This window comes from Dermacentor albipictus, chromosome 8 (genome assembly GCF_038994185.2).
Source record: "Dermacentor albipictus isolate Rhodes 1998 colony chromosome 8, USDA_Dalb.pri_finalv2, whole genome shotgun sequence".
NCBI classification, from domain to species: Eukaryota; Metazoa; Arthropoda; class Arachnida; order Ixodida; family Ixodidae; genus Dermacentor; species Dermacentor albipictus.
The window spans coordinates 15,950,479-15,973,958 of NC_091828.1; the positions used below are offsets into that span (position 1 = coordinate 15,950,479).

General features: G+C 43.7%; 1 protein-coding gene across 7 annotated transcripts in view; it reads left to right on the forward strand.

Moving 5' to 3' along the window:
- Positions 1-23,480, forward strand: part of nudE (Nuclear distribution protein nudE) — a 284,398-nt gene that overhangs the window by 145,116 nt on the left and 115,802 nt on the right. For 4 of the 7 annotated variants that reach the window (XR_011507835.1, XM_070523077.1, XM_070523076.1 and 1 more), the window contains exon 8: positions 2,397-2,527. Coding sequence is in view for 5 of the 7 variants with exons in the window: in XM_070523077.1 (XP_070379178.1) it covers positions 2,397-2,527 (131 nt within the window). In the remaining 2 variants the exon portion in view is untranslated. The remainder of the gene's footprint in view (positions 1-2,396; positions 2,528-23,480) is intronic. The other 3 variants (XR_011507836.1, XM_070523078.1, XM_070523075.1) reach the window with 1 other exon arrangement.

Sequence of the window (23,480 nt, forward strand, 5' to 3'; positions counted from 1 at the left end):
TCATTGAGAGCATACAACGAAAATCTATTTGGTTCATATGTATCATATATATTCATATATCGTCGCTATGATCACCATTTTCACCCTCCCGTGCCTTATCTTCTCTGAACCTAACCCCTTTATCCATACGCCGTCACATTGAGTCATTGAGGTTTCTGCATGGCATGTTTAATTTTGTTATTGTGTCTTACATCCCATATATATTCCCTCACATACTCATTGGTCAAGCAGGAGTCACCATAGCCTTAATATTGAGCCTTACTCTGCTTGATGGAATATATTTAAGTACAGCTTTTTTCTCACGTACTGTTGAATTCTGGAATTTAATTCCTGGAAGAATTAGGTCACTGCCATTAAACGATTTCCTGTTAAAAGTTAATTACACCTGATTTTATGTATTTTATTGTTGTACAGTGTAGACTCATTCTCGTTTTTGTGCTGACTCTCAATGTTGCTGTTATTTTGAGTTTTATTTGTGTCATCTTCCTTATTTCTTGTGAATTTTTAAATGTTATTGCTTACTTTGTTTTTTGTATGACTTCTTGTCTAACCCACTCCGGCTATAGCCTCACAAAGGGGCTGCAATATGTATAAATAAATAAATAATTAAATAAATAAATAAAAATAGTTTCTGTAGCTGCCACCTTTGTGTCACCCAGCTTATGGAACTGATACAGTAGAATCTCGATGATACGATTATGCCTGATACAAATTTTTTCATGAGTCCTGCCCAATTCTATCAGCTACAATGTGCTGAATTTTGATTGTTGTGACAAATGCCCGTATCCTGTGCTTTTATTTCTGCATGGAAAACTATACCAATGTGTCTATCTGAATCTCTGATCTCTCATGTCTATAGCAATACCAAGACGGCAGCGCTGCATCAACTGAAAGGCGCTTGCACAATCAGCAGTATTATAGCACAACCTCAAGTCAAATTTTCTTCCCGATTTCAAAGACAACACACTAAAAAAGTGCAATTTTCCCAAATTATATGGTGTGTTTCTTCCAAGTAAATTGCCATGAGATAAAGGAAGGTCTTGGGATTGTATAAAAAAAAATTCAGAAATCTGAAATTTTGAGCAAGTCAGCCATTTCATTTCCACATGTCTGTTTAATCTGCCGATTTTTAATGCTTTTGGGTGATTTGAATTTTGGGTGATATGAATTTTTACGCCGTCCCAAGAGACTCGTATCGCCAAGATTCTATTGTACATGTATTAGCTAGCGCACTGGTAAGAGTTTCTTAGTGGATTCAATTTTTTATAGATTTCACAAAGGACTTTGAGCTTGTTCCTCACTCTTTATTAATCTAAAAATCAGTGTCGTACAGCATAAACAGGTCAATTACTGCATGGATTAAAGAATACATTATTGCACATAGTCAGAGGGTCATTGTGAATGATGTGCACACACATGAGGTCAGCGTGACGTCAGAGCTAAAACAGGGTTACGTGTTGAGTTCCTTGTTATTTTATTGCAGTAGCAATCATATGGACACTCCAGGCACATTTCTACCATCGGCGTTGCTGTGAGGTTCCATGATACCATGCTTGTTAATTTAGTACGCTTATGTCTACAAGTTTATATGGCTGATAAAACTAGTATCCTTACTTCGTATAGCTGTCTACTAATTTGCTATTGCAATCGATACTTCGCTTTTCACGGGAAACTACGACTTGTTAATTCTGATGAACAATATCGGCAATATGTACAAGCATCTAATCGGTATTTGATGCTTGTTGTTTGTCATTATATGATGCACTTTCTTTTTGCTCTGAATTCAGTAGTTGATACATGCCTTTTATTTGATGTATGTTTTTTTTTAGGGGTCTAGTATTGATGCTTTTTTTTTATGTGGATGTGCTACCTGTACGTTTCCCATTTCCCATGTTGTAGTGTGTGACTGCCCTGTACAATGCCTTCTCCACCCGCCGTGGTTGCTCAGTGGCTATGATGTTAGGCTGCTGAACACGAGGTCGCGGGATCGAATCTCGGCCACGGTGGCCGCATTTCGACGGGGGCGAAATGCCAGAACACCCGTGTACTTAAATTTAGGTGCACGTTAAAGAACCCCAGATGGTCGAAACTTCCGGAGTCCGCCACTACGGTGTGCCTCATAATCAGAAAGTGGTTTTGGCACGTAAAACCCCATAATTTAATAATTTTTTTTAATGCCTTGTCCGCATGGAGAGTATATATGGGCCTAGCCTACTGCAATGAAATGAATGTTGTCACTGGGGCTCCTGCTCATTCAGTGTGTGTCTCAGATAATCTCCAGAAACAAAAACTGCCAACAGGTGAGGGGTGTAGAAAGAGAGGCCCACTAGCTCAGACTCCTCCAGCTCCCCGGTTCGGTTGTAAGCCACCTCTTTTGTGTCTCTCCATCTTTTCAGCAGCAGCGGCCAGCAACGGGGCACCCCAGCAGCCACCGCCGGGCGTGTGCTCGTCTGGCCAGACGCCACTGACGCCTTCAGCACGGGTCTCGGCCCTCAACATTGTGGGCGACCTCCTGCGCAAAGTTGGCGTGAGTAGTGCAGCATGCATTTCCACTTTTGGCTCTGGCCTCAGAGGAGGCAGGGATTTTCCATTTCAATTGGCAAGGCCCCCGCAGTAGTGCACTTGAGAAACTGTCTAGGGGAATGCAGTGTTCAGCTGACATTCAGTAAAATACTCACATTAATTCAGAATATCTCAACTGGCTCAGTGGCCGGGCATGCATATGTACAGTCGAATCTCGTTAATTCAAACTCCCAGTTCATTTGAACTGACGCTGTGGTCCCATCAAAGCTTATTTATTTATTTATTTATTTATTTATTTATTTATTTATTTATTTATTTATTTATTTATTTATGTATGTATTACTTTCAGGACCGAAGCACCACAGAAGGGAGTGGGTAGACAATAAGCATAGTGCACAATAATGTAACAAAGCATAGTAAGGCATGGTAATTCCTAAATATATATAGGTTAGTTAAAGCATATTTAAATCGGGTGTTATCATGAATGAAAAGCGATGTCGGAAGAAAGGCATTTCCAACCTTGCGAAGCACGAGGTAAAAAGGAGTAAAGAAAGGTTTTAGTATAACATGGCTCGATACGAACCTTAAAGTGATGGTCAACGCGGTCCGATATGTAATGTGGCTGAAGAATGAATTCGTCACGGAGGGTCGGGTGACAGTAAAGCCTATGAAAAAAAAGTTAGAACTGAAGTTTTTTTGGCAGGATGCTAATGACGGAAGAGAGATTACAGATTTTATAGAAGGTATACCGGTAGTGCAGTTATAACAGGAACAGATGAAGTCAGTAGGGTGCAGCGGAATCCGTAGAGGTAGAGTATCTGCCTCACGTGCTAGAGGACCGTCGTTCGAATCCTGGTGCTGCGCACTTTTCCACCGGATTATATAAAAAAAAGATCCATGTGTTGATGAAATTGCATAAACAGGCCTGGAGTGCAGCCTTATCCCGGTGCCTAGAACCGGTACCGCACTCCCTCACCAGAGCAAGATTGGCCACCCTGGTTCAGTACTTGGCCGCAACCTCCTATATGAATACAACAATCAAACCCCGGCCCTCAGTCCCCAGCGGCTGTGAAGCAATTGACCACGGTGGCAGTCAGACCTGTGATGCAGCAGAGGGTTTTAAGAATACCGGGATCCGAACAGGCCGCCATTAAAATCTCAACCTGATAATGTTTAATGCTAGAACGTTATTTAGTGAGGTGAGTCTAGCAGTGCTATTGGAGGAATTAGGGGGCAGTAAATGGAATATAATAGGGCTCAGTGAAGTTAGGAGGACAAAAGAAGCATATACAGTGCTAAAAAGCGGGTACGTCCTGTGCTACCGGGGCTTAGCAGAGAGACGAGAACTAGGAGTCAGATTCCTGATTATTAAGGATATAGCTGGTAACATACAGGAATTCTATAGCATTAACGAGAGGGTGGCAGGTCTTGTTGTGAAACTTAATAAGAGGTACAAAATAAAGGTCGTACATGTCTACGCCCCTACATCCAGTCATGATGACCAGCAAGTCAAAAGCTTCTAGGAAGATGTGGAATCGGCGATGGGTAAAGTCAAAACAAAAATACACTATACTTATTTTATTTATTATACTATACTATACTATACTGTACACTATATATTTTATTTATTTTTATTTTTATTTCATTCTTGGCGAGTGCACGTTTTTTGGCACCACTATACTGATGGGCGACTTCAATGCCAGGGTAGGCAAGAAGCAGGCTGGAGACAAGGCAGTGGGGTAATAGGGCATAGGCACTAGAAATAGCAGGGGAGAGTTATTAGTAGAGTTTGCAGAACGGAATAATTTGCGGACAATGAATACCTTCTTCCGCAAGCAGGATAACCAAAAGTGGACATGGAGGAGCCAGAATGGCGAGACTAGAAATGAAATAGACCTCATACCCTGCGCTAACCCTGGCATCATACAAGATGTGGACGTGCGCGACAAGGTGTGCTGCAGTGACCATAGGATGTTAAGAACTCGAATTAGCCTAGACTTGAGGAGGGAACAGAAGAAACTGGTACATAAGAAGCCAATCTATGAGTTAGCGGTAAGAGGGAAACTATAGGAATCCCGGATCAAGCTACAGAACAGGTATTCGGCTTTAACTCGGGAAGAGGACCTTAGTGTTGAAGCAATGAATGACAATCTTATGGGCATCATTAAGGAGTGTGCAATAGAAGTCAGTGGTAACTCTGTTAGACAGGATACCAGCAAGCTTTTGCAGGAGACAAAAGATCTGATCAAGAAACGCCAATGTATGAAAGCCTCTAACCCTACAGCTAGAATAGAACAGGCAGAACTTTCCAAGTTAATCAACAAGCGTAAGACAGCTGACATAAGGAAGTATAATATGGATAGAATTGAACATGCCCTCAGGAACGGAGGAAGCCTAAAAGCAGTGAAGAAGAAACTAGGAATTGGCAAGAATCAGATGTATGCGTTGAGAGACAAAGCCGGCAATGTCATTACTAATATGGATGAGATAGTTCAAGTGGCTGAGGAGTTCTATAGAGATTTATACAGTACCAATGGCACCCACGATGATAATGGAAGAGAGAATAGTCTATAGGAATTTGAAATCCCGCAAGTAATGCCGGAAAAAGTAACGAAAGCCTTGAAGCTATGCAAAGGGGGAAGGCAGCTGAGGAGGATCAGGTAACAGCAGATTTGTTCAAGGATGGTGGGCAGATTGTTCTAGAAAAACTGGCCACCCTGTATACGCAATGCCTCATGACCTCGAGCGTACCCGAATCTTGGAAGAACGCTAACATAATCCTAATCCATAAGAAAGGGGACGCCAAAGATTTGAAATATTATAGACCAATCAGCTTACTATCCGTTGCCTACAAAGTATTTACTAAGGTAATCGCAAATAGAATCAAGAACACCTTAGACTTCTGTCAACCAAAGGATCAGGCAGGATTCCGTAAAGGCTACGCAACAATAGACCATATTCACACTATCAATCAGGTGATAGAGAAATGTGCGGAATATAACCAACCCTTATATATAGCTTTCATTGATTACAAGAAAGCGTTTGATTCAGTTGAAACCTCAGCAGTCATGGAGGCATTACGGAATCAGGGTGTAGACGAGCCGTATGTAAAAATACTGAAAGATATCTATACCGGCTCCACAGCCACCATAGTCCTCCATAAGGAAAGCAACAAAATCCCAATAAAGAAACGCTTCAGGCCTGGAAATATGATCTCTCCAATGCTATTCACAGCGTGTTTACTGGCGGTATTCAGAGACCTGGATTGGGAAGAATTGGGGATAAAGGTTAATGGAGAATACCTTAGTAACTTGCGATTCGCTGATGATATTGCCTTGCTTAGTAACCCAGGGGACCAATTGCAATGCATGCTCACTGGCCTGGACAGGCAAAGCAGAAGGGTGCGTCTAAAAATTATCTGCAGAGAACTAAAGTAATGTTTAATAGTCTCAGAAGAGAACAGCAGTTTATGATAGGTAACGAGGCGCTGAAAGTGGTAAGGGAATACATCTATTTAAGGCAGTTAGTGACCGCGGATCATAATCATGAGACTGAAATAATAAGGAGAATAAGAATGGGCTGGGGTGCGTTTGGCCGGTATTCTGAGATCATGAACAGCAGGTTGCCACTCTCCCTCAAGAGGAAAGTGTATAATAGCTGTATCTTACCAGTACTCACCTACGGGGCAGAAACATGGAGGCTTACGAAAAGGGTTCTACATAAATTGAGGACGATGCAACGGGCAATGGAAAGAAGAATGATGGGTGTAACGTTAAGGGATAGGAAAAGAGCAGATTGGGTGAGGGAACAAACACGAGTTAATGACATCTTGGTTGAAATCAAGAAAAAGAAATAGGCATGGGCAGGACATGTAATGAGGAGGGAACATAACCGATGGCCATTAATGGTTACAGACTGGACTCCAAGGGAAGGTAAGCGTAGCAGGGAATGGCAGAAAGTTAAGTGGCCGGATGAGATTAAGAAGTTTGCAGGGACAACATGACCACGTACATGACCGGGGTGGTTAGAGAAGTATGGGAGAGGCCTTTGCCCTGCAGTGGTTGTAACCAGGCTGCTGCTGATGATGATACTGGCAGTGCAGTTATAACAGGAAAAGGGGAAGTTAGCAGAACGATTCTGTACTATTTCTAATGAAGTAACCAAATTGTTAATGCTTGGATCTCAGACTGGAGTGGCGCACAGTTGAATCCCACTACAACGAAATAATGGGGCACGTGCAAAATTTTGTTGTCGCAGAAATTTGTTGTCATGATATTATCAAATACATAGGCAGCACGTGACTCGCTGACTCAAAAAGCAAGCTTTAATTCCAAAAATCGGTCCGCGTAGCGTGCTTGTGCTTCATGCCGAGCGACGGCTCAGGACAAATCTCGCATGCCGCCTGCAGAGCCATTGCTTCCGCCTCGTTTTGGGGCCCGATGGAACGGTTGATTGTATCGAATCCGTGCATGGCCTGCGATGTAGTCGGTGGTCCGGGCTCACATTGCACGGCTGTTTCATCTTTGTCCGACGAAACGGTCTTCCCGGACACTCTTCAGGATTTCTTGGTCTGGCAATTCTTTGTGCACCACTATGCGTGAGTCGGATTGGATGTACTCGTTGGAATGTACATTAGCTTCGATGTACGATCCAACAGCTTCAAGAGACGATGACCAAATGGCATGCAGTTGTTCATTGTCAAGCGTGCATCGCCCGAACGCCTCGTCACACCCAACCGGGATTTTACCTCACAACCGCTACTTTGTATAGTAATTGGTGTTGTACACCGAAGCCATTTTCATGAAACTTTGTAAGAAATGAGTAATTGCAAATGTTATATAAATAAAATTATTGTGTGTATGTTGTTTGTATGTGCAGCATTTTCCTAACCAGAAAGATGGAGGACGCTTAAGCTTCACCTTTAACTCTTTCGTTACCACGCTTATTCAAATTGATCACCGGTGAACGATGCTTCAAAGCGCCAGTTTCGACTTATTGGAGCCGTTTGTTATCCATATAAGGCCATCCAGTAGTCAGTACAGGCACTGCTCTTTCAGAATCGGTTTAAATTTTGACGCTCCGGTGTTGTTGCAATTTTGACAGACTTAGTTATGATTCGAAAGGTAACAGTAAAGCAGATTCAAGCTCTGACGGCAACAATGTTTTGAGTCAGCATGAGGACATCCGCAGCTGTTCACTGGCGAGTTTCCTTTTTGGCCTTGAGTGGTCTCCTTCCTTGTGTGCACTTCTCTGCCGATCTTTTTTCACGACCTCACAGCTCTACTGATTATCTTCGGGGTGCATACTTCGCTTAGTTCGCTTAGTTATGATGTGCTGCCATCGGCTGCAAAGAAACTTCCATTCACGCCCAGCAGGCATCCCATATCACATCTCGCCCCAACACTTCGGATCAGCGCAAGACGGTTTACAATGGTGATATTTCGTTCTACTGTTCTTCTCCGCAGAGGCGTTGAAGAAAATGTGCAAAAATGCAAACAGATATTCGTGGATGCATAATCTTGTAATTGCCTGGCTACACTTAAAGCCATCGATCTTGGAAGAGGTGCATGACTTAGGACAAACAGGTGAAGTACGTTCCTTGGACTTCTCATTGGACCATCCTCAGAAGATGCCGAAAGGTGGAACTGCAACATGTGTTACGAGTACCACACAGTTGAACAAAAACCATATGTTTTGTGGAAACATGTGGAGTGCACCTATGCTACACAACATCCAGGAATGCTTCACCGCATGGCATGAGCGATGAACTGGTCTTGGTTACTTTTTTATATCCGAAGATCGGCGGTGTACTGAACATTTATTTTTGCAGACACTATACCTGGGTTATTAATCTTGGAAATGTATGTTCTGTATTTTCTTTGATAATAATATTTTTTATAGATATCATGTTATTTTTTTCTTATTGTTTTTATCGACTGGCAGCAAAAATGGCACTTCCTGGAATTTTTGTTTTACCTAATAAATTTTTTGTTCAAGAACTCATGTTTTCGGAAAGAGCAGTTCATTATGCATAATATGCTGTGCAGCACTGTGTACTGGAATATTATTTGTAGTGGTAAATAATTTTTTACCGAGACCTATAAAGAACTGCCATTTTCTCGTGGTAACAATAGAGTTAAGAGTGGAATTTGATAGCATTCAAAGATCCCTGACTGCTTCTCATGCTTCCCGGAAACTGGAGCGTATGTAACCGCAATGTTTAACGGGAAATGCTGGTCGCGAACGCTATGCGCAAAGGCAGGCTTTCTGGTAGAAACGTGGCCTCTTGTGTTGCCCGCGATGCGGGGGAGGCGAGTGCCATCTGGAGAGAGAGTCAAAGAGGATTAAAGACAGGGAGGGAGTGCCATCTGGAGGTGTTGCAAGGAACCATGGCCCCCGAGATTGTCAGGTGCACGCAAAGGGGGGATGCTGTGGCCAGTCTATAAATGGTGAAATGCTGGAAAAGGGGTTTCTTTGAGTTTTCACCTAACAGTATTATGTTTTCTTGTCAAATTTCAATCTGTCGCGATCATATCTGTAGGTTGTAAGTCGTACTTCAGATTTTTTTTCGCACGTTATCTTGAAAAATTAAATTAGTTCATTAGCTTCCTTGCGTCACATGGAAAGTCCGGGTATGGGTTGGTCAAATTTTTTTTTGCCAGAACGACGTCCGACACTGGACGGGGGGCGCTGCCACCTAATTTTCTGTGACACGGGGCCCTTAACACTTTCGTGTTAATGTGAAGACACACAAGAAAAGTGTGTCTTTTCTGCGCCAGGTATGATGGTGAAAAAATACTTTTAGGGGTTTTGATGAGCTACAGTTTAAATAATTTTGCTCACATCTGTTCAGCAAAACTTCATTGAAGTGAAAATGTGTCCGCGAAGTAATTCGTTTTGGAAAGAATTTCAATGCATTCTGTTCTATGGGACATTGATGGGGAATGAAGGAGTATTTCTTGTGGCGAAAATTTCGTTGAGGTAAACTTCATTTTGCTGGGATTCGACTGTTTTCTAATTTAGATCGAATGAGTGTTTTATACAACAAAAGCTTTAAAGTTGAAGGAGCTGCTGAAAAGTTATGGCGTAAGTAACCTAACATGCAATTAGTGTTGTTAATTATTTTCTCAACATACAAAGACAAACATAGATTAGATGTGATATGAAGACCTAAATATTTATAGAAGTTATGCTTATACCAATGGGTGAAAACGCCCAGTACATGCAAGCATTTGTATTGGTTCATTCAAACATACCATGCTCTGACAATGCTCTCAGCAGCGCGGCAAATCATGCGGCAATGCCTCCGACTAGCATTGCTCTGACCCCATCATAGAGGAAAAGCTTAGGAGAGATCCTTCAACACCGCGTGCAAAAAAAGAGAAAGATGTAGCGCAAATTTCATTCTCTCTCAAATGGCAAGGTCGCTGTTTCTGCGTCACGCTGTAATGCCCCAGCCACTCTAGCGGCAAAACATGTGCCACGCGAGAGATTGGTCCTGGGCCGATTTTTCGTGGCTCGCGGTGGCAACAAGCAAGCCACGAGTGGAGGAGACCAATGAGAGTAGTCTCTACAGTGACGTACATGCAGGAAACGTGTCATACGGACCCACCCGACTGCTCTCTTCGTACTCGTGTCTGATTCAGCTGGACTGCTTGTTTCACACTATTGTCTGCTCGTGTCAGCTCTTCTCGCGCTTGCTTTGGTTGGCTTGGTTTGGTCTCATTTGCGCTCGTTTTTTTGCAACCACTAATCTAAACCAAAGCATCCCAATGAAAAGGTTGTTGGAGACTGTGTGTCATATCCGATCCTGTACGACAAGAGAGACTCTGAATAGGATGACACGAAGGCGACACTGAGTACTTCATTCTTCTTGTCTCTTAAATGTGGCGACGCCACAACGGAAAGGAGCACACCAACATGATTATGATCAGTGGCAACAACTTCGTCACCTTGATAAGACACATTAAGGAGCAGGACGAAGAATGTAAACACAGTGCCCGTCTGTCAGCAGACGAAGGAAAAAGCATGTGAGCACACAGAGGGAAGGCAGCTGTAGAGGCCCAGTCCAGCCTCGACAACTCTGTTGCTTCGGTGGCAGTCTTCGGCGGCCGTCTCAGGTGGCAGTTTTGGGGGGCAGAGGTAATTAGCGCCATCCATCGAGCAGGTGGGAAAGCAAATCCGGTTGCCTCCCACCCTTCCTCGCAACTATGTTCCCCTTGCCCTCTCTCTTAACTCCCTCATAACTCCCTCAGCTTCGGCTATTGTCGCGCTGGCGCCACCAGCCCCGCCGGCCCAGCACCAGCTTAGCCCGCTCCCTGAAGTTTAGCTTTCTCCCTCGCTCGCTGTGTGCTTGTGCGCCTCGATTTCACACCTCACACCGTTTGTACATCGTGCTGTGATGCACAAATACTTAAAGAGCAAGTTCAAATTATCGAGATTCGACTGTATCATCATCATCATCAGCCTGTTCATGTCCACTGCAGGACGAAGGCCTCTCTTTGCGATCTCCAATAACCCCTGTCCTGTGCCAGCCGATTTCAAATAGCACCCGCAAATTTTCTAATTTCGTCACTCCATCTAGTCTTCTGCCGTCCTCTACTGCGCTTCCCTTCTCTGGGTACCCATTCTGTTACCCTAATTGTCCAACGGTTGTTTAGTCTGCGCATTTAGTCTACGCCAAACTGCTCTCTTTCTGTCTCTTAAAGTTATGCCTAGCATTCTTCGTTCCATCGCTTTTTGTGCGGTCCTTAACTTCTTCTCGAGCTTCTTTGTTAGCCACCAAGTCTCTGCGCCATATGTCAGCACCGATAAAATACACTGATTGTATTCTGTGCTTTTGAATGATAACGGTAAGCTCCCATTCAGGAGCTCACGATGTCTGCCTTACGCGATCCAACCCATTTTTATTCTTCTGTTAATTTCCTTCTGATTGTCTGGGTTCCCTGTGATTAGTTGACCTAGGTAAACATACTCCTCCACAGACTCTGGAGGCTGACTTGCGATCTTGAACTCTTGTTCCCTTGCCAGGGTATTTATCATTATTTTTGTCTTCTGCATATTAATCTTCAGTCCCACTCTTACACTCTCCCTGTTAAGGTCCTGAATCATTTGTTGTAACACGTCTCCATTCTTGCTGAATAGAACAATGTCATCGGCAAACCGAAGGTTGTGAGGTGTTCACCGTCAATCTTTACACTTAAGCCTGCTCAGTTTAATAGCTTGAATACTTCTAAGCATGCAGTGATAGCATTGGAGAGATTATGTCTCCTAGTCTGACCCCTTTCTTTATAGGTGTCTTTCTACTTTTTTTGTGTAAAATTAAGGTGGCTGTGGAATCTGCGTAGATATTTTCTAGGGTATTTACGTAAGCAATCTGTACACCTTGATTACACAATGCCTGTATGTCTGCTGGTATCTCTACTGAATCAAATGCTTTTTCGTAATCTATGAAAGCCATATAGAGAGGCTTATTGTATTCTGCGGATTTCTTGATAACCTGGTTAATGACATGGATGTGATCCATTGTGGAGTATCTCTTTCTGAAGCCAGCCTGCTCCCTTGATTGACTAAATTTCAGTGTTGTCCTTATTCTATTAGAGATTATTTTGGTAAATATTTAATATAATACTGAAAGTAAGCTAATGGGCCTATAATTCTTTTGTTCTTTAACATCGCCCTTTTTGTGGATTAGCATATGTTTGCATTGTTCCAGTTTTCTGGGACCCTTGCAGTCAATAGACACTTCGTATGGAGAGCCGCCAATTTTTCTTGCATTATGTCTCCTCCAACTTTGGTTAAATCGACTGTTATTCCATCTTATCCTGCCGCTTTTCCCCGTTTCATGTCTTGCGATGCTCTTCTGACCTCATCTCTAGTTATAGGAGGAGTTTCTGTATTCATTCATTCATTCATTCATTCATTCATTCATTCATTCATTCATTATTGTTTCGAATGGAGTACTCCCGAGTCCTCTGGGTAATGTACAGGTCAGTATAGAATTCTTCAGCTGCTTTTATTATTGCTTCAAGATTGCTGATGATATTACCCTGCTTATCTTTCCGTGCGTACATCTTGGTTTGTCCTATGCTAAGTTTCCTTCTCACTGATTTCAGGCTGCGTCCATATTTTAAGGCTTCTTCAGTCTTTCTCATGTTATAGTTTTCAATATACCTTATTTTCGCCTTGTTGACCAGTTTTGACAGATCGGCGAATTCTAATCTCTTGAGTTGGGCACTTTCATTCTTTGTCGTTTCTTTATTAGGTCCTTTGTTACTTGGGAGAGCTTGCCTACTGGTTGTTTTGGCGCCTTGCCTCCCACTTCAATTGCTGGCTCTGAAGCCAGCCTAGTTACGGTTTGCTTCATTACCTCTATGTCATCTTCATCTCTGTTCTAAGGCTGCATCTGTATTTGCAAGTACCAGGCTGAATTCGTCTGCTTTTACTCTTACTGCCTCTAGGTTGACCTGTTTCTTCTTGACCAATTTTACTCTTTCTCTCTTCAAATTGAGGTGCATCCTAGCCCTTACTAACCTATGATCACTGCATTTTACCCTACCTATCACTGCTACATCCTGCACTCTGCTGGGATTGGCAGAAAGTATGAAATCAATTTCATTTCTTGTTTCACAATTAATGCTGTTCCAAGTCCACTTTCTGTTAATGCACTTCCTGAAAAAGCTGTTCATTATTTGCAGCTTATTCCTTTCAGCGAATTCTACCAGCATCTTGCCTCTAGCGTTTCTAGAGTCGACACCGTAGTTGCCAATAGCCTGTTCACCTGCCTGCTTTTTCCCCACTTTTGCATTAAAGTCGCCCATTAGTACAGTATACTGAGTTTGCACTTTTCTCATCACTAATTCAGCACCTTCATAAAACTGATCTACTTCCTCATCATAGTGACTGGATGTTGGAGTATACTTTTAATCTATACCTCTTATTAAGTTTGATTACGACTACTGCTACCCTCTTGTTGATGCTGTAGAATTCGTCAATGTTGCCCGCTATGTCTTTATCAGGGTGTCTACCAACCGGGAAAACCGGGAAAACCGGGAATTCTCGGGGATTTTGAGTAGTCTGGAAAAAGTCAGGGAAAACTCAGGGAATTTGGGCCTCTATCAGGGAAAATTAGCGGCAATTTTACTGAAAGGGTCGAAAGTCGCAGTAATGCTGGCTCGAGTAAAAGACAGGAATCGTAATGAATCGTCTTTGATGTCCTGTCGTCGGCTGGAGGAATTGCTAGTGTACAGTCAAGGACTGACTTTCCGGATTCCCGATAAAATGGACGGCTTCGCGGCACCGTCATGTACCCCATAGAGTCAACGTACCAGAACATGTGAAATTTCCGACGCAAGAACTCTTCGCCGTTCGATTTGCCGGACGTTTTGCCGTGATGGCAGGTCCGAAACGGCAATAATCAAAGGCACCACGGCTGCCGTTTTGATTACTTCGCCACCTCGAACCGGCGCTCTCGAACGCAGATCCGCTGGCAGCCGTTGTCACCACTGCGGCGACGCTAGGCCTAGCTGTTTCGACGTTCGCTATGAAACTTCTTGCCGTTTGGTGCCGAGTTTTTTATTGAAAGAATTAGCTGCTGTCAGCAATGGTATAGACTCCGCCTTTGTGATCCTCGCGATTGACATAGAAAATGCCGGTTCCTGAAAGTCACCTTTGCCTCTGTAAAGAAATGTTACTTGGTGAAGCATACACAAAAGTATTGCAGTGAAGCATAACAAGCGTGGGAAGGGGCTATTGCCACGGAACACAGTATGTATTCCTTAATTATACACGCGTGCAGCCGGTATTTCCTGTCACATTACGAGCACCGATATGTCTAATATGTGTAGCGACAGGCCTTCAGAGCGTTTTCGAACGTGCCTGTGGCGGTTTGAGTCCCTAAGGGCAGTAAATGACACGCATTTATTTTTTTGCAACTGGCCGATTTTTCGGACGTTTTCGCGGCCCCTAGGGAGTTCGAAAAATCGGTCGTGGACTGTGCAACTGACCAAGATGCTTCAAATGGTCCTTGGGGCGAACGAGTGGCGAAAGGAGGACAAGAACAGAAATGAACTACGCATTGAGGAATGAACGGGAAAGGAAGCTTGCTGCCGCCGTTTTGAAGGAGCTTGAGCTCAAAAAATAAAGTTTTGGCTGATGCCGAGATGCAGGTGTCCCTCATCCAAACCAAAATAAACTCTTTAAAGCAGTGAAACACAACACTCGGGCGCACGTGCGCGGGCTGAGAGTATGTCAGAACAGTTGAGGTTGACTTACGAGCTGTTGAGAGAGAATTTCAATTGTGACAAAGTTCGGGCCTCATACCACTGAGCTTGCGACAGTTGATAGAAATAGCTCATATTCGAAAATATTTGCTTCTATATGCATCTCTATTTTATTCATATTTGAGAATGTCCGACTCCATTGCAATGTTTTTCAAAGACACTTTATTTGCTGTGCATTTTACTAACCACTGCCTTCTGTTCTGTTTTTGAATAACATAAACACTACTCGTTAGTATTCAAATTGGATTAAGTCGCTTTTTTAATTTTTTTAATGTGCCTACAAGGGAGTGACAGCATCAGGCGACATGTTTTAAGCCCGTCTTGACATAAAACATAGTTCTGCATCACTCAGGGAAACTTGCAATGGCACTCAGGGAAAACCTGGAAAACTCAGGGAATTTGGAAATGTCAACTTGGTAGACACCCTGTTTATGGATTAGGAATCCTACCCCGTATTGCTTCTTATCCAGGAGACCTCTAATCAGAGGACATGGCTATTATTCAGCAATGTGTAAGCCTCACCAAGTCTTCTAATCTCACTAAGGCCGATAATATCCCAACCAATTTCTGATAGGTAGTTCTTCGACGAGTCCTGCCAAGCTTGCCTCATTCAAGAGGGTACGGGTTTTAAACATTGCAAAGGTCAGTTTCCATTGGCGGCCTGTCCGGACCTAGATATTCTTAGCACCCTCTGCTGCGTTGCCAGTCTGACCGCCACCTTGGACAGGTGCTCTGCAGCCACTGTGGACTGAGGGCCATTTCATTGAGGAGATCATTTCATTTTCTTCTTTTTTGAACTGCATGTTCATAATTAAACCTTAATAGAACGAAGGCATTTAAATTAGCAATTTGCTTCGTTAGATCGAAATTTTTTTATTTTGAAATTGACCTTTTTGCAAATAAGTACAGTCAATTGATTTTTTCCACATGGAATGGGCTGTAAAATTTGTTGAATTAACAGGCGATAGGGAAAAAAATTTGGAAGAAAAATAAATAAATTTTGTTGTAACAGAGATGTGGCAATGAAAAATGCGGTTTTGTGTCATGTTGACATACCTTCTCATTGACGGTAAGAAGCAAAGCCAGCCATACTTTGACGTCCCTTGCACCCCAGCAGCCGATACTGTCCGCAGTGGTGCGACAATGTCATGAAAAATGCCGCCAGTGAAAAGTGAATGGTTCATTTTTATCTCGCTTCATTGTGTCTACAAAACTCAATGCAAGCGTGAGGAGGAGCTGCACATGATGCTGCACCATTTGGGCTCACCTGCTCTTTGCGCATCACCTCTGAAACAGGAAATATCAGGCTGTGTATTCGCCCAGCTGCTCTGATAGCCACGCGTAGCCACGGCCGCACTAGGAAAGGAGACGTGCTCCCATGCACACCCCCATTTGCATCACCACGCCCTCCTCTTTCCCCTTGCTTGTGTGTGTCAGAAGACTGCACTCATCAAGCCTTCTCGGCTCGCCCTCACATGCTCTCGCCCACAGCCAAAGCATACAACATGCGGGGCCCTATAAGATTTCATCAGACTTTATACAGAGCACGAAGCTGCTCAACTTTGGCGGTCTGTCTTGGTTTGGTTGTGCAGTGTGTGGTTTAAGAGATGTGTTCGCAAGCAGCCGCTTGGAATTAAACAATGTGGCCATCTGCGTCCGTGAAACTTTATTGTCACGGTGCTCTGTGGTGGCAGGGAAATGTTGGAATAATAAAATTGTGTGTAAACACACTACGTTATATTGAGGTTCTAAATAGATGGTGTTCTATGGACAAGATGTTATAAAAAGTTCAATACTTCACTATATCGAGAGTATATTGTCGAACAGTGAAGCCTCGTTAGACGATAACCGCTTAAACAGTAGTTTCGTTTTAAAAGTAGTAGAGTCAAATCCCAGACTCATCGGCCATTGAACAGAATTCGTTTCGTATTTGGATAAACCGTACCAGCTTATTGCGTACACATTGGTTAACAAGTAGCGCATCCACTTTTCATAGCGCAGTCACGGTGGCACATTGTCCCTGTCGGGCAGGCCAGCAGAATGAGCCTCAGAGATCAGAAGGACGGCCTCCAAGTGCAAACGCAGTGGGCACTTGGAAAGGTGAAGCCACATCAACATCACTTCAGCACCACGCCAGAGAGCGCTCTTTACTCTATGAGAAAGCGTTGTGGCGTTTGGTGGTGTGTGGCACTATGGTGTGTGGCATTTGGAATGCTAAGGAACAGTTGCTCGGCTGTGCTGCTGAGACTATGAAAAAATGTCGCCTACGAGTTTAAACTTTTCCTGATTGGGAGGAGGCGCCGGTGAAGTGGTTAAAAGCAGCATGATCGAAAAACTGGCCTGTTAGCGGACCCCTGCTTGTGAAAAAGGTCCTCCCTGGTTTTCTCTTCGCAGGTGAACCACGACGACTTTGTATGCAGCAATGGCTGGCTGCCGAGGTTTAAGGCGAGGCACGACATAAACACGAGAACCATTTCAGGAGAAGGTGCCACTAGTGGCGTGGATGGCACAGAACAATGGCAAAATCGTCAGCTGAGGCACATCTTGACGGACTACGCGCCCGACGATATTGTTACACGAATGAAGGATTAAGCACTGGGGACTATTTACAGAGTATATTTACGAAAGATAACTGCAGCACTGGCCAGTTTAGCCGACAGCTTGAGAGCCAGAGAGCGTTTGTCGTCTTTGTCAGGGCACCCGTGTGCATCGTCCACAAGAAACATGCATTATGTATCTATCATCATCCCTGGCGGCAGAAGCATCATCCCGGTGCGTCTAAATATTGGTGATAACAGGAGAGTAGTATGGTTTGAGGCGTGCGACATGCACGTCAGTGGAATTTGGGGCAGATGAGGCACTGGTACCGACAGGGGTGATTTCGTACATAACTGAAGTCGCGGCACGCAGCACTCGATATGGGCCTGTGTACAGAGACGGGAGTTTTTTTGACAGGCCAACAAAGACGAGTCAGGGACCAGAAGAGTACCTGAGATCCAGGTGAAAAGTGCACGTCTCTGTGTTGGCAATCATACAACAGCTGTTGCTTCTCTTGGGAGGTCAGGAGGCAAGCACGGGCAATTTCGCATGCTTGGGCTGCCCTGGTGATGGCGTCAAGTGCATACTCACTGGTCTCTGCTGCAGCAGACAGAAGGATGCATCCAGTGGCAATGTGCGTTCTCGGCCGAACAACAGAAAGAATGAGGAATAACCGGCAGTGTCGTGACGCAACGAATTATATGCAAAAGTGACATAGAGTAGGGCAAGGTCCCAATCAGTATGGTCAGACAAGACATACTTTGCAAGCATGTCTGTTAGGGTGCGATTGAAACGCTCCGTGAGACCGTTAGTCTGTGGATGGTAAGATGTAGTCAACTTGTGCTTGGTTGAGCAGGACTGCAGTATGTCGGCAATGACTTTAGATAGGAGGCAGGACTAATGAAAGGGAACGGAAAACAGAGTGAGTGCTAACTTCCAACTGATGGTTTATTTCGTGACACGGAAGGGTTTTACACTCGGAAAACCATGTGACATCAAGAGAGTACAAAAAAACCAAACAACAAAACCGATAGTAACCATGTGACAACATATTCAGACAGCCTGTGGCTGCAGTTGAAGATATGCCAATTCATTGCTTGATAATGATAATGAGGGTGAGCTTACACATGCATGGCCCAGACGAATGATAGGCTTTGCTTCGATGATTTCTCTTGTGAGCTGATTACATCTATGACCTAGAATGACGCATTCCTCTAAGACAGGTTTGCAACCACACGTTTTGCAGTGCTGGGCAAGAAACGCCCCAGCTGTAATACAATTGTTAGCATTGTAACCAAGTTCGCGTAGCCTGTCATTCAGACATTGGCCAGTTTGACCAACACAACGTTTTCTACACTTGAGTGGAAAACAATAAACAACACAATGTGTGCAATTAACGAACTTATTTTTGTGATTCTTATCACAGCTAGGAGGAGCCTCCTTATTCAGATTAGTGAGCTTGCAAACCTTCATAAGCTTGTTAGGGGCAGGAAATCCTACACGAACATACGCTCGCTTGGCGATTTTCTTAAAACGGTGTGAATATAAGGAATCGTGCTTATCCTACCCCGAGTAGTTGCAGGATTATCTGCTCATTGGTTGTCTTTTCTAAACTCTCTTAGAATTCATTCTGCTACTGACACTTGTAGGGACACGGGATAACCAGCCTGCGAAAGCTGTTCGCACTGAGAGGCAAAGCTAGACGAAACACTATGGTGGCACAACTTCAAAAAAAATAAAAGCATTATTAAGGCAAGGGTTAGCATGCCTCTTTTGACCAACTTAGAATGAGTGGAATGAAATGGAAAAAGTGGTTTGTTAGCACGAGGTTCATAGTGCCAACACATGTGAATATCCAAACAAGCTAAGCGCAGATTCAAAAACCGCATCGTGTGATCCTGTGGGAGCTCGTAGGTAACGTCAAGGGGCGCAAGGCATTCTTTGATTATTTGCACTACCGTGGCAACCTCAGTCTCAAGGTCAGCCGGAGAACACTGAATACAAAACAAAAAATCGTCCACATAACAAAATATTTTAAAAACATTAGTCTGATTAAGGTTCACAGACATAGCGACATCTAGGCGAGGTAAAAATAAATTACTGAGGAGCGGGGCAATGCACAAACCGATGCATACTCCGTTTTTCTGCAAATATATGGTGTCATTCCATGTAATGAACGTTGATGACAAATAAAAGCTCAAAAGTTCTAAAAAGGTATTACTAGACAGCCCAGCATTATTTTGAAAACGGGTGGCACCAGCGTGTTATTCCGCGAACTTGTGCCCTCAAAAACAGGCTACACTTAAAGAACGGCAACAACGGCAAACACAGTCGGCGATCGTCAAAATCTGATCGGCGGGTCAAGCACGTCGGCTTTTATACATCAGTTGTCGAATGTACCAGAGTAATCACTGGGACCCGCGTGCCTTCCACAAAGTTCTACATTATTCGTGTTGCGCACACATGCAATCAGATTGCCCAAGGTTTGGTCACAGACAGCAGATAGAAGCATTGATAACATTCCAGAAACTTCCGATACATGCAGGCGCATCCTGCGCTGTGTGATAACATTTGTTAGACGGTGAAACGTGTCGCCTGATAAAGACAAACAAGTACACGTGTCAATACTATTATATTACTTTAGCACTTAGGCTAGGGGTGTCTCTTTGTACTTGCGCATTTCTTTTATGCTGTGTGCCCATGAATTCACTTTTTTGTATGTATATACATATATTCGCATGCTGAATGACCTCATAGGACCAAATGATACGAACAAGGTAAATGCATGCACACCAGCAGGAAAATAATAGCACAGGCAATGGGCCAGATCACTGGTGTTCCCATGGGAGAAACAAAGATTTCAGTCTTTCATTGCTTATGCACTGCAGCTGATTAGACCCAGAGAAGATGAGGCTGACACATACGGTACAATCTGTGAGTAAAGAAACACGTTTTTACTTACAGGCCAGGCCTGGTCATGCACACACGGGCCCTGGCTAAGCTTAAGGATAAACACCCGGTCCCGGGCTTAGTAAATCAGTAGTAAACCTTAGTAAATCAAAGGAAGCGTTCCTACAATACTGTGAAATGCAAGAATTCTGCGTCCTACTGGAATAAATACAAGGATTGTTTACTGACTTACTGTAAAGCATTAGGCGCCACCAAGAAGAAACATTATTCACAGGACTTGCCATCACTTATCTGAAATAATCCTAAAAAATTCTGGTAAATAGTTTCTCCCTATAATGAGTCTACTAATCGTATTACAATACACGATACAAAACAATCTCCGCTTTCTGATGAAGATTGTGTGGTTGCTTTCAATGCATATTTCGCGTCTGTTTTTACATAGGAAAATAGTTTGCCATTAATTCCGGAACAACCCTTCCCTTTCATGGCTCCAATCACCATCACTGCCGAAGGTATCATGAACCTCATCATGAATCTTAGTTTCTACTTCATCTGTCATTGATCACATCAACCCTAAAATATTGAAGAATATTACTGATATTTCCATTCGCTTTCTATGTCTCCTCTTTAACCAATCTTTGTCATCAGGTGAGCTGCCTAAGGACTGGAAGATTGGTAAGGTAGTTCCCGTATTTAAATCCGGTGACAAGCACTTACCCTGTAATTATCTACCCATTTCACTAACATGCATATGCTGCAAATCACTTGAACATATTATAGCTTCTCATATCTACGGTCACCTTGAGTCAAATAACTTTTTTTTCACTAATCAGCGTGGCTTCAAGAAAGGCTACTCATGTGACACTCAGTTATTTTATTCACAACTGACCTTCACTTCAACATGAACACTAACAATCAAACCGGTTGCCTCTTTCTTTATTTCCCTAAGGCGTTTGATACTGTACCTCATTGCCGTTTGATTTCCAAATCGTCTGCCCTTTGTATTGATTCATTAACTCTCTCTTCGCTACGTAACTTCTTGTCTTCGCATCAGCAATTTGCAGTGGTGACAACATTTCCTCTAACCTTTGCGACATCATTTCTGGTGTCCCCCTAGGCAATGTGCCAGGTGCATTGCTTTTTTTAATATACATTGACTTGCCGACTAACCTTTCATCCTCACTTAGGTTGTTCGCTGACGATTGCATCATCTACCAGAATATTAAATGTTTCGATGATCATTCTACTTTCCAAAATGGCCTTAAACTAACCTATAGATGGTGCGTAACATGGCAGATGTTCCTTAAGAGGAAGCTTTAGCTCGTGTGCTCGTAGCTTGTGTGTATCTAAATACATGTACATCTAAAAACCATAAATACATACATCTAAAAACCAATGCACCAAATTTGATAAGGTTTGTTGCATTTAAAAGAAAAACTTCAAATCTAGTGACTGTTGGTTCCGAATTTTCATTTTAGGTCCTCAATTTTTTGTAAAACATTGGCAAAAGTTGAAAATTTTCAAAAAACGAAACTACAAAGTTTACAACACTAACTCAGCAACGAAAAAGGATAATACAATTCTGTGAGTTGCATAATGTAGTACATCTAAAGCAGACATTTATGTGTTACACAGGAACTCCAAAAATTTAGTAATATGGAAATACAGCTTTTGCAGAACCCTGGTAAACAATGTAACAAATTCACGTAAGATATAAAATTATGTATCGAATTTGTCCACTTTGAATTATCTATTGGACGCCCTTACAGGACCGCGATATCTGCTTTTGATGCACAGCTGTGAATTTGTAAACTTCGTGCTTCTATTTATCTCAAACTTTCGAATTTTTGAAAATCCTTCTAACGAAATTCAGGACCTCAATCAAAATTCCGCTTTGACGTTCTCTCTCAACAAATTTCAATAAAATCGGTCCAGGGATTATTTCGGAAAAACGTTTTTGCATTTTACGTGTATTTGAATAGGCGGCGTCGGAGTTGAGCTCGATCTAAAGCTTCCTCTTAATGCCTCCAAATGCAAGTTAATCTTGTTAGGTAAAAGCACACTAACTTAATGTTTGACTATTCGATTAAAAATTGGAGGCTTATCAAGGTTAAGCCCAGTGGATGCGAAGCATCCACTGGGCTTAACCTTAGCGTATCCTTAGCGTTTGGAGGCATCTTGACCGCATACACGCCCGGCGCGAAGACGCTGGCGCGGTTGCGGGCACAGAGACTGACGCGACGGCGGGCGTGCGCCGCTTCATCCCTGCCGTGACGTCACATATCACGTGATGCAGCGATGGTGGCGCCTCCGCCGTGTCGCGCGCGACGGCGCGAACCGAAGCGTGGAGGCCTCCGCCGGGCGACGTCCGACGGCGCGATATGAGGCCCCATCTGCAGCCGGTGTGACGTCATCACGTGACATCACATCATGTGATCTCACTTCAGGGTCAATGGTGGCCACCGCCGAGAGGCGACCGACGGCGCGATATGAGGCCCCATCTGCAGCCGGTGTGACGTCATCACGTGACGTCATGTCACGTGACCTACTTGAAGGTCACTTGAAGGTCAATGGTGGCCACCGCCGGGAGGCGACCGACGGGGCGATATGAGGCCCCATCTGCAGCCTGTGTGATGTCATCACGTGACGTCATGTCACGTGACCCCACTTCAGGGTCAATGGTGGCCACCGCCGGGCGTCGCGCGAAGGCCCGAAACCTACGTTAATATGCTTCGCATAATAATACAGCAGCTTCGACTGCCACATTGTACAAATATCTCGGCGTTCATCTTTAATCAGACTTATGCATATAGCAACTGTCTCATCCAAAGCTTCTTAATCTCTCGGCTACCTGCATAGAAACTTGCGCAACATACCTTCTGATGTACGAAAATTAGCATATCTTACTTATGTTCACCCACAACTTGAATACGGTTCATCCACATGGTCACCATATCAAGATTATCTAATCCATGCGTTGAAAGCCGTTCAGAACAGGGCGTTCAGAACCACTCACAAGGCCGACCACTGCGGACCCTCCGGATGGAGCAAAGCTGTCTCGGGCAGCACCCGGCGTTACCACGCCGAGCCTGTCAACACTGGTGCCCAGGTGGAGTACTCGACGGCAGACGCCACCAGATCATTACTCGCCTGGGTAGCAGGCACCGTCGACCCGGCTAGGGCGACAGCAGAGCCTCGCACTTTGAACTTGGACGTTTGTTGTCTACA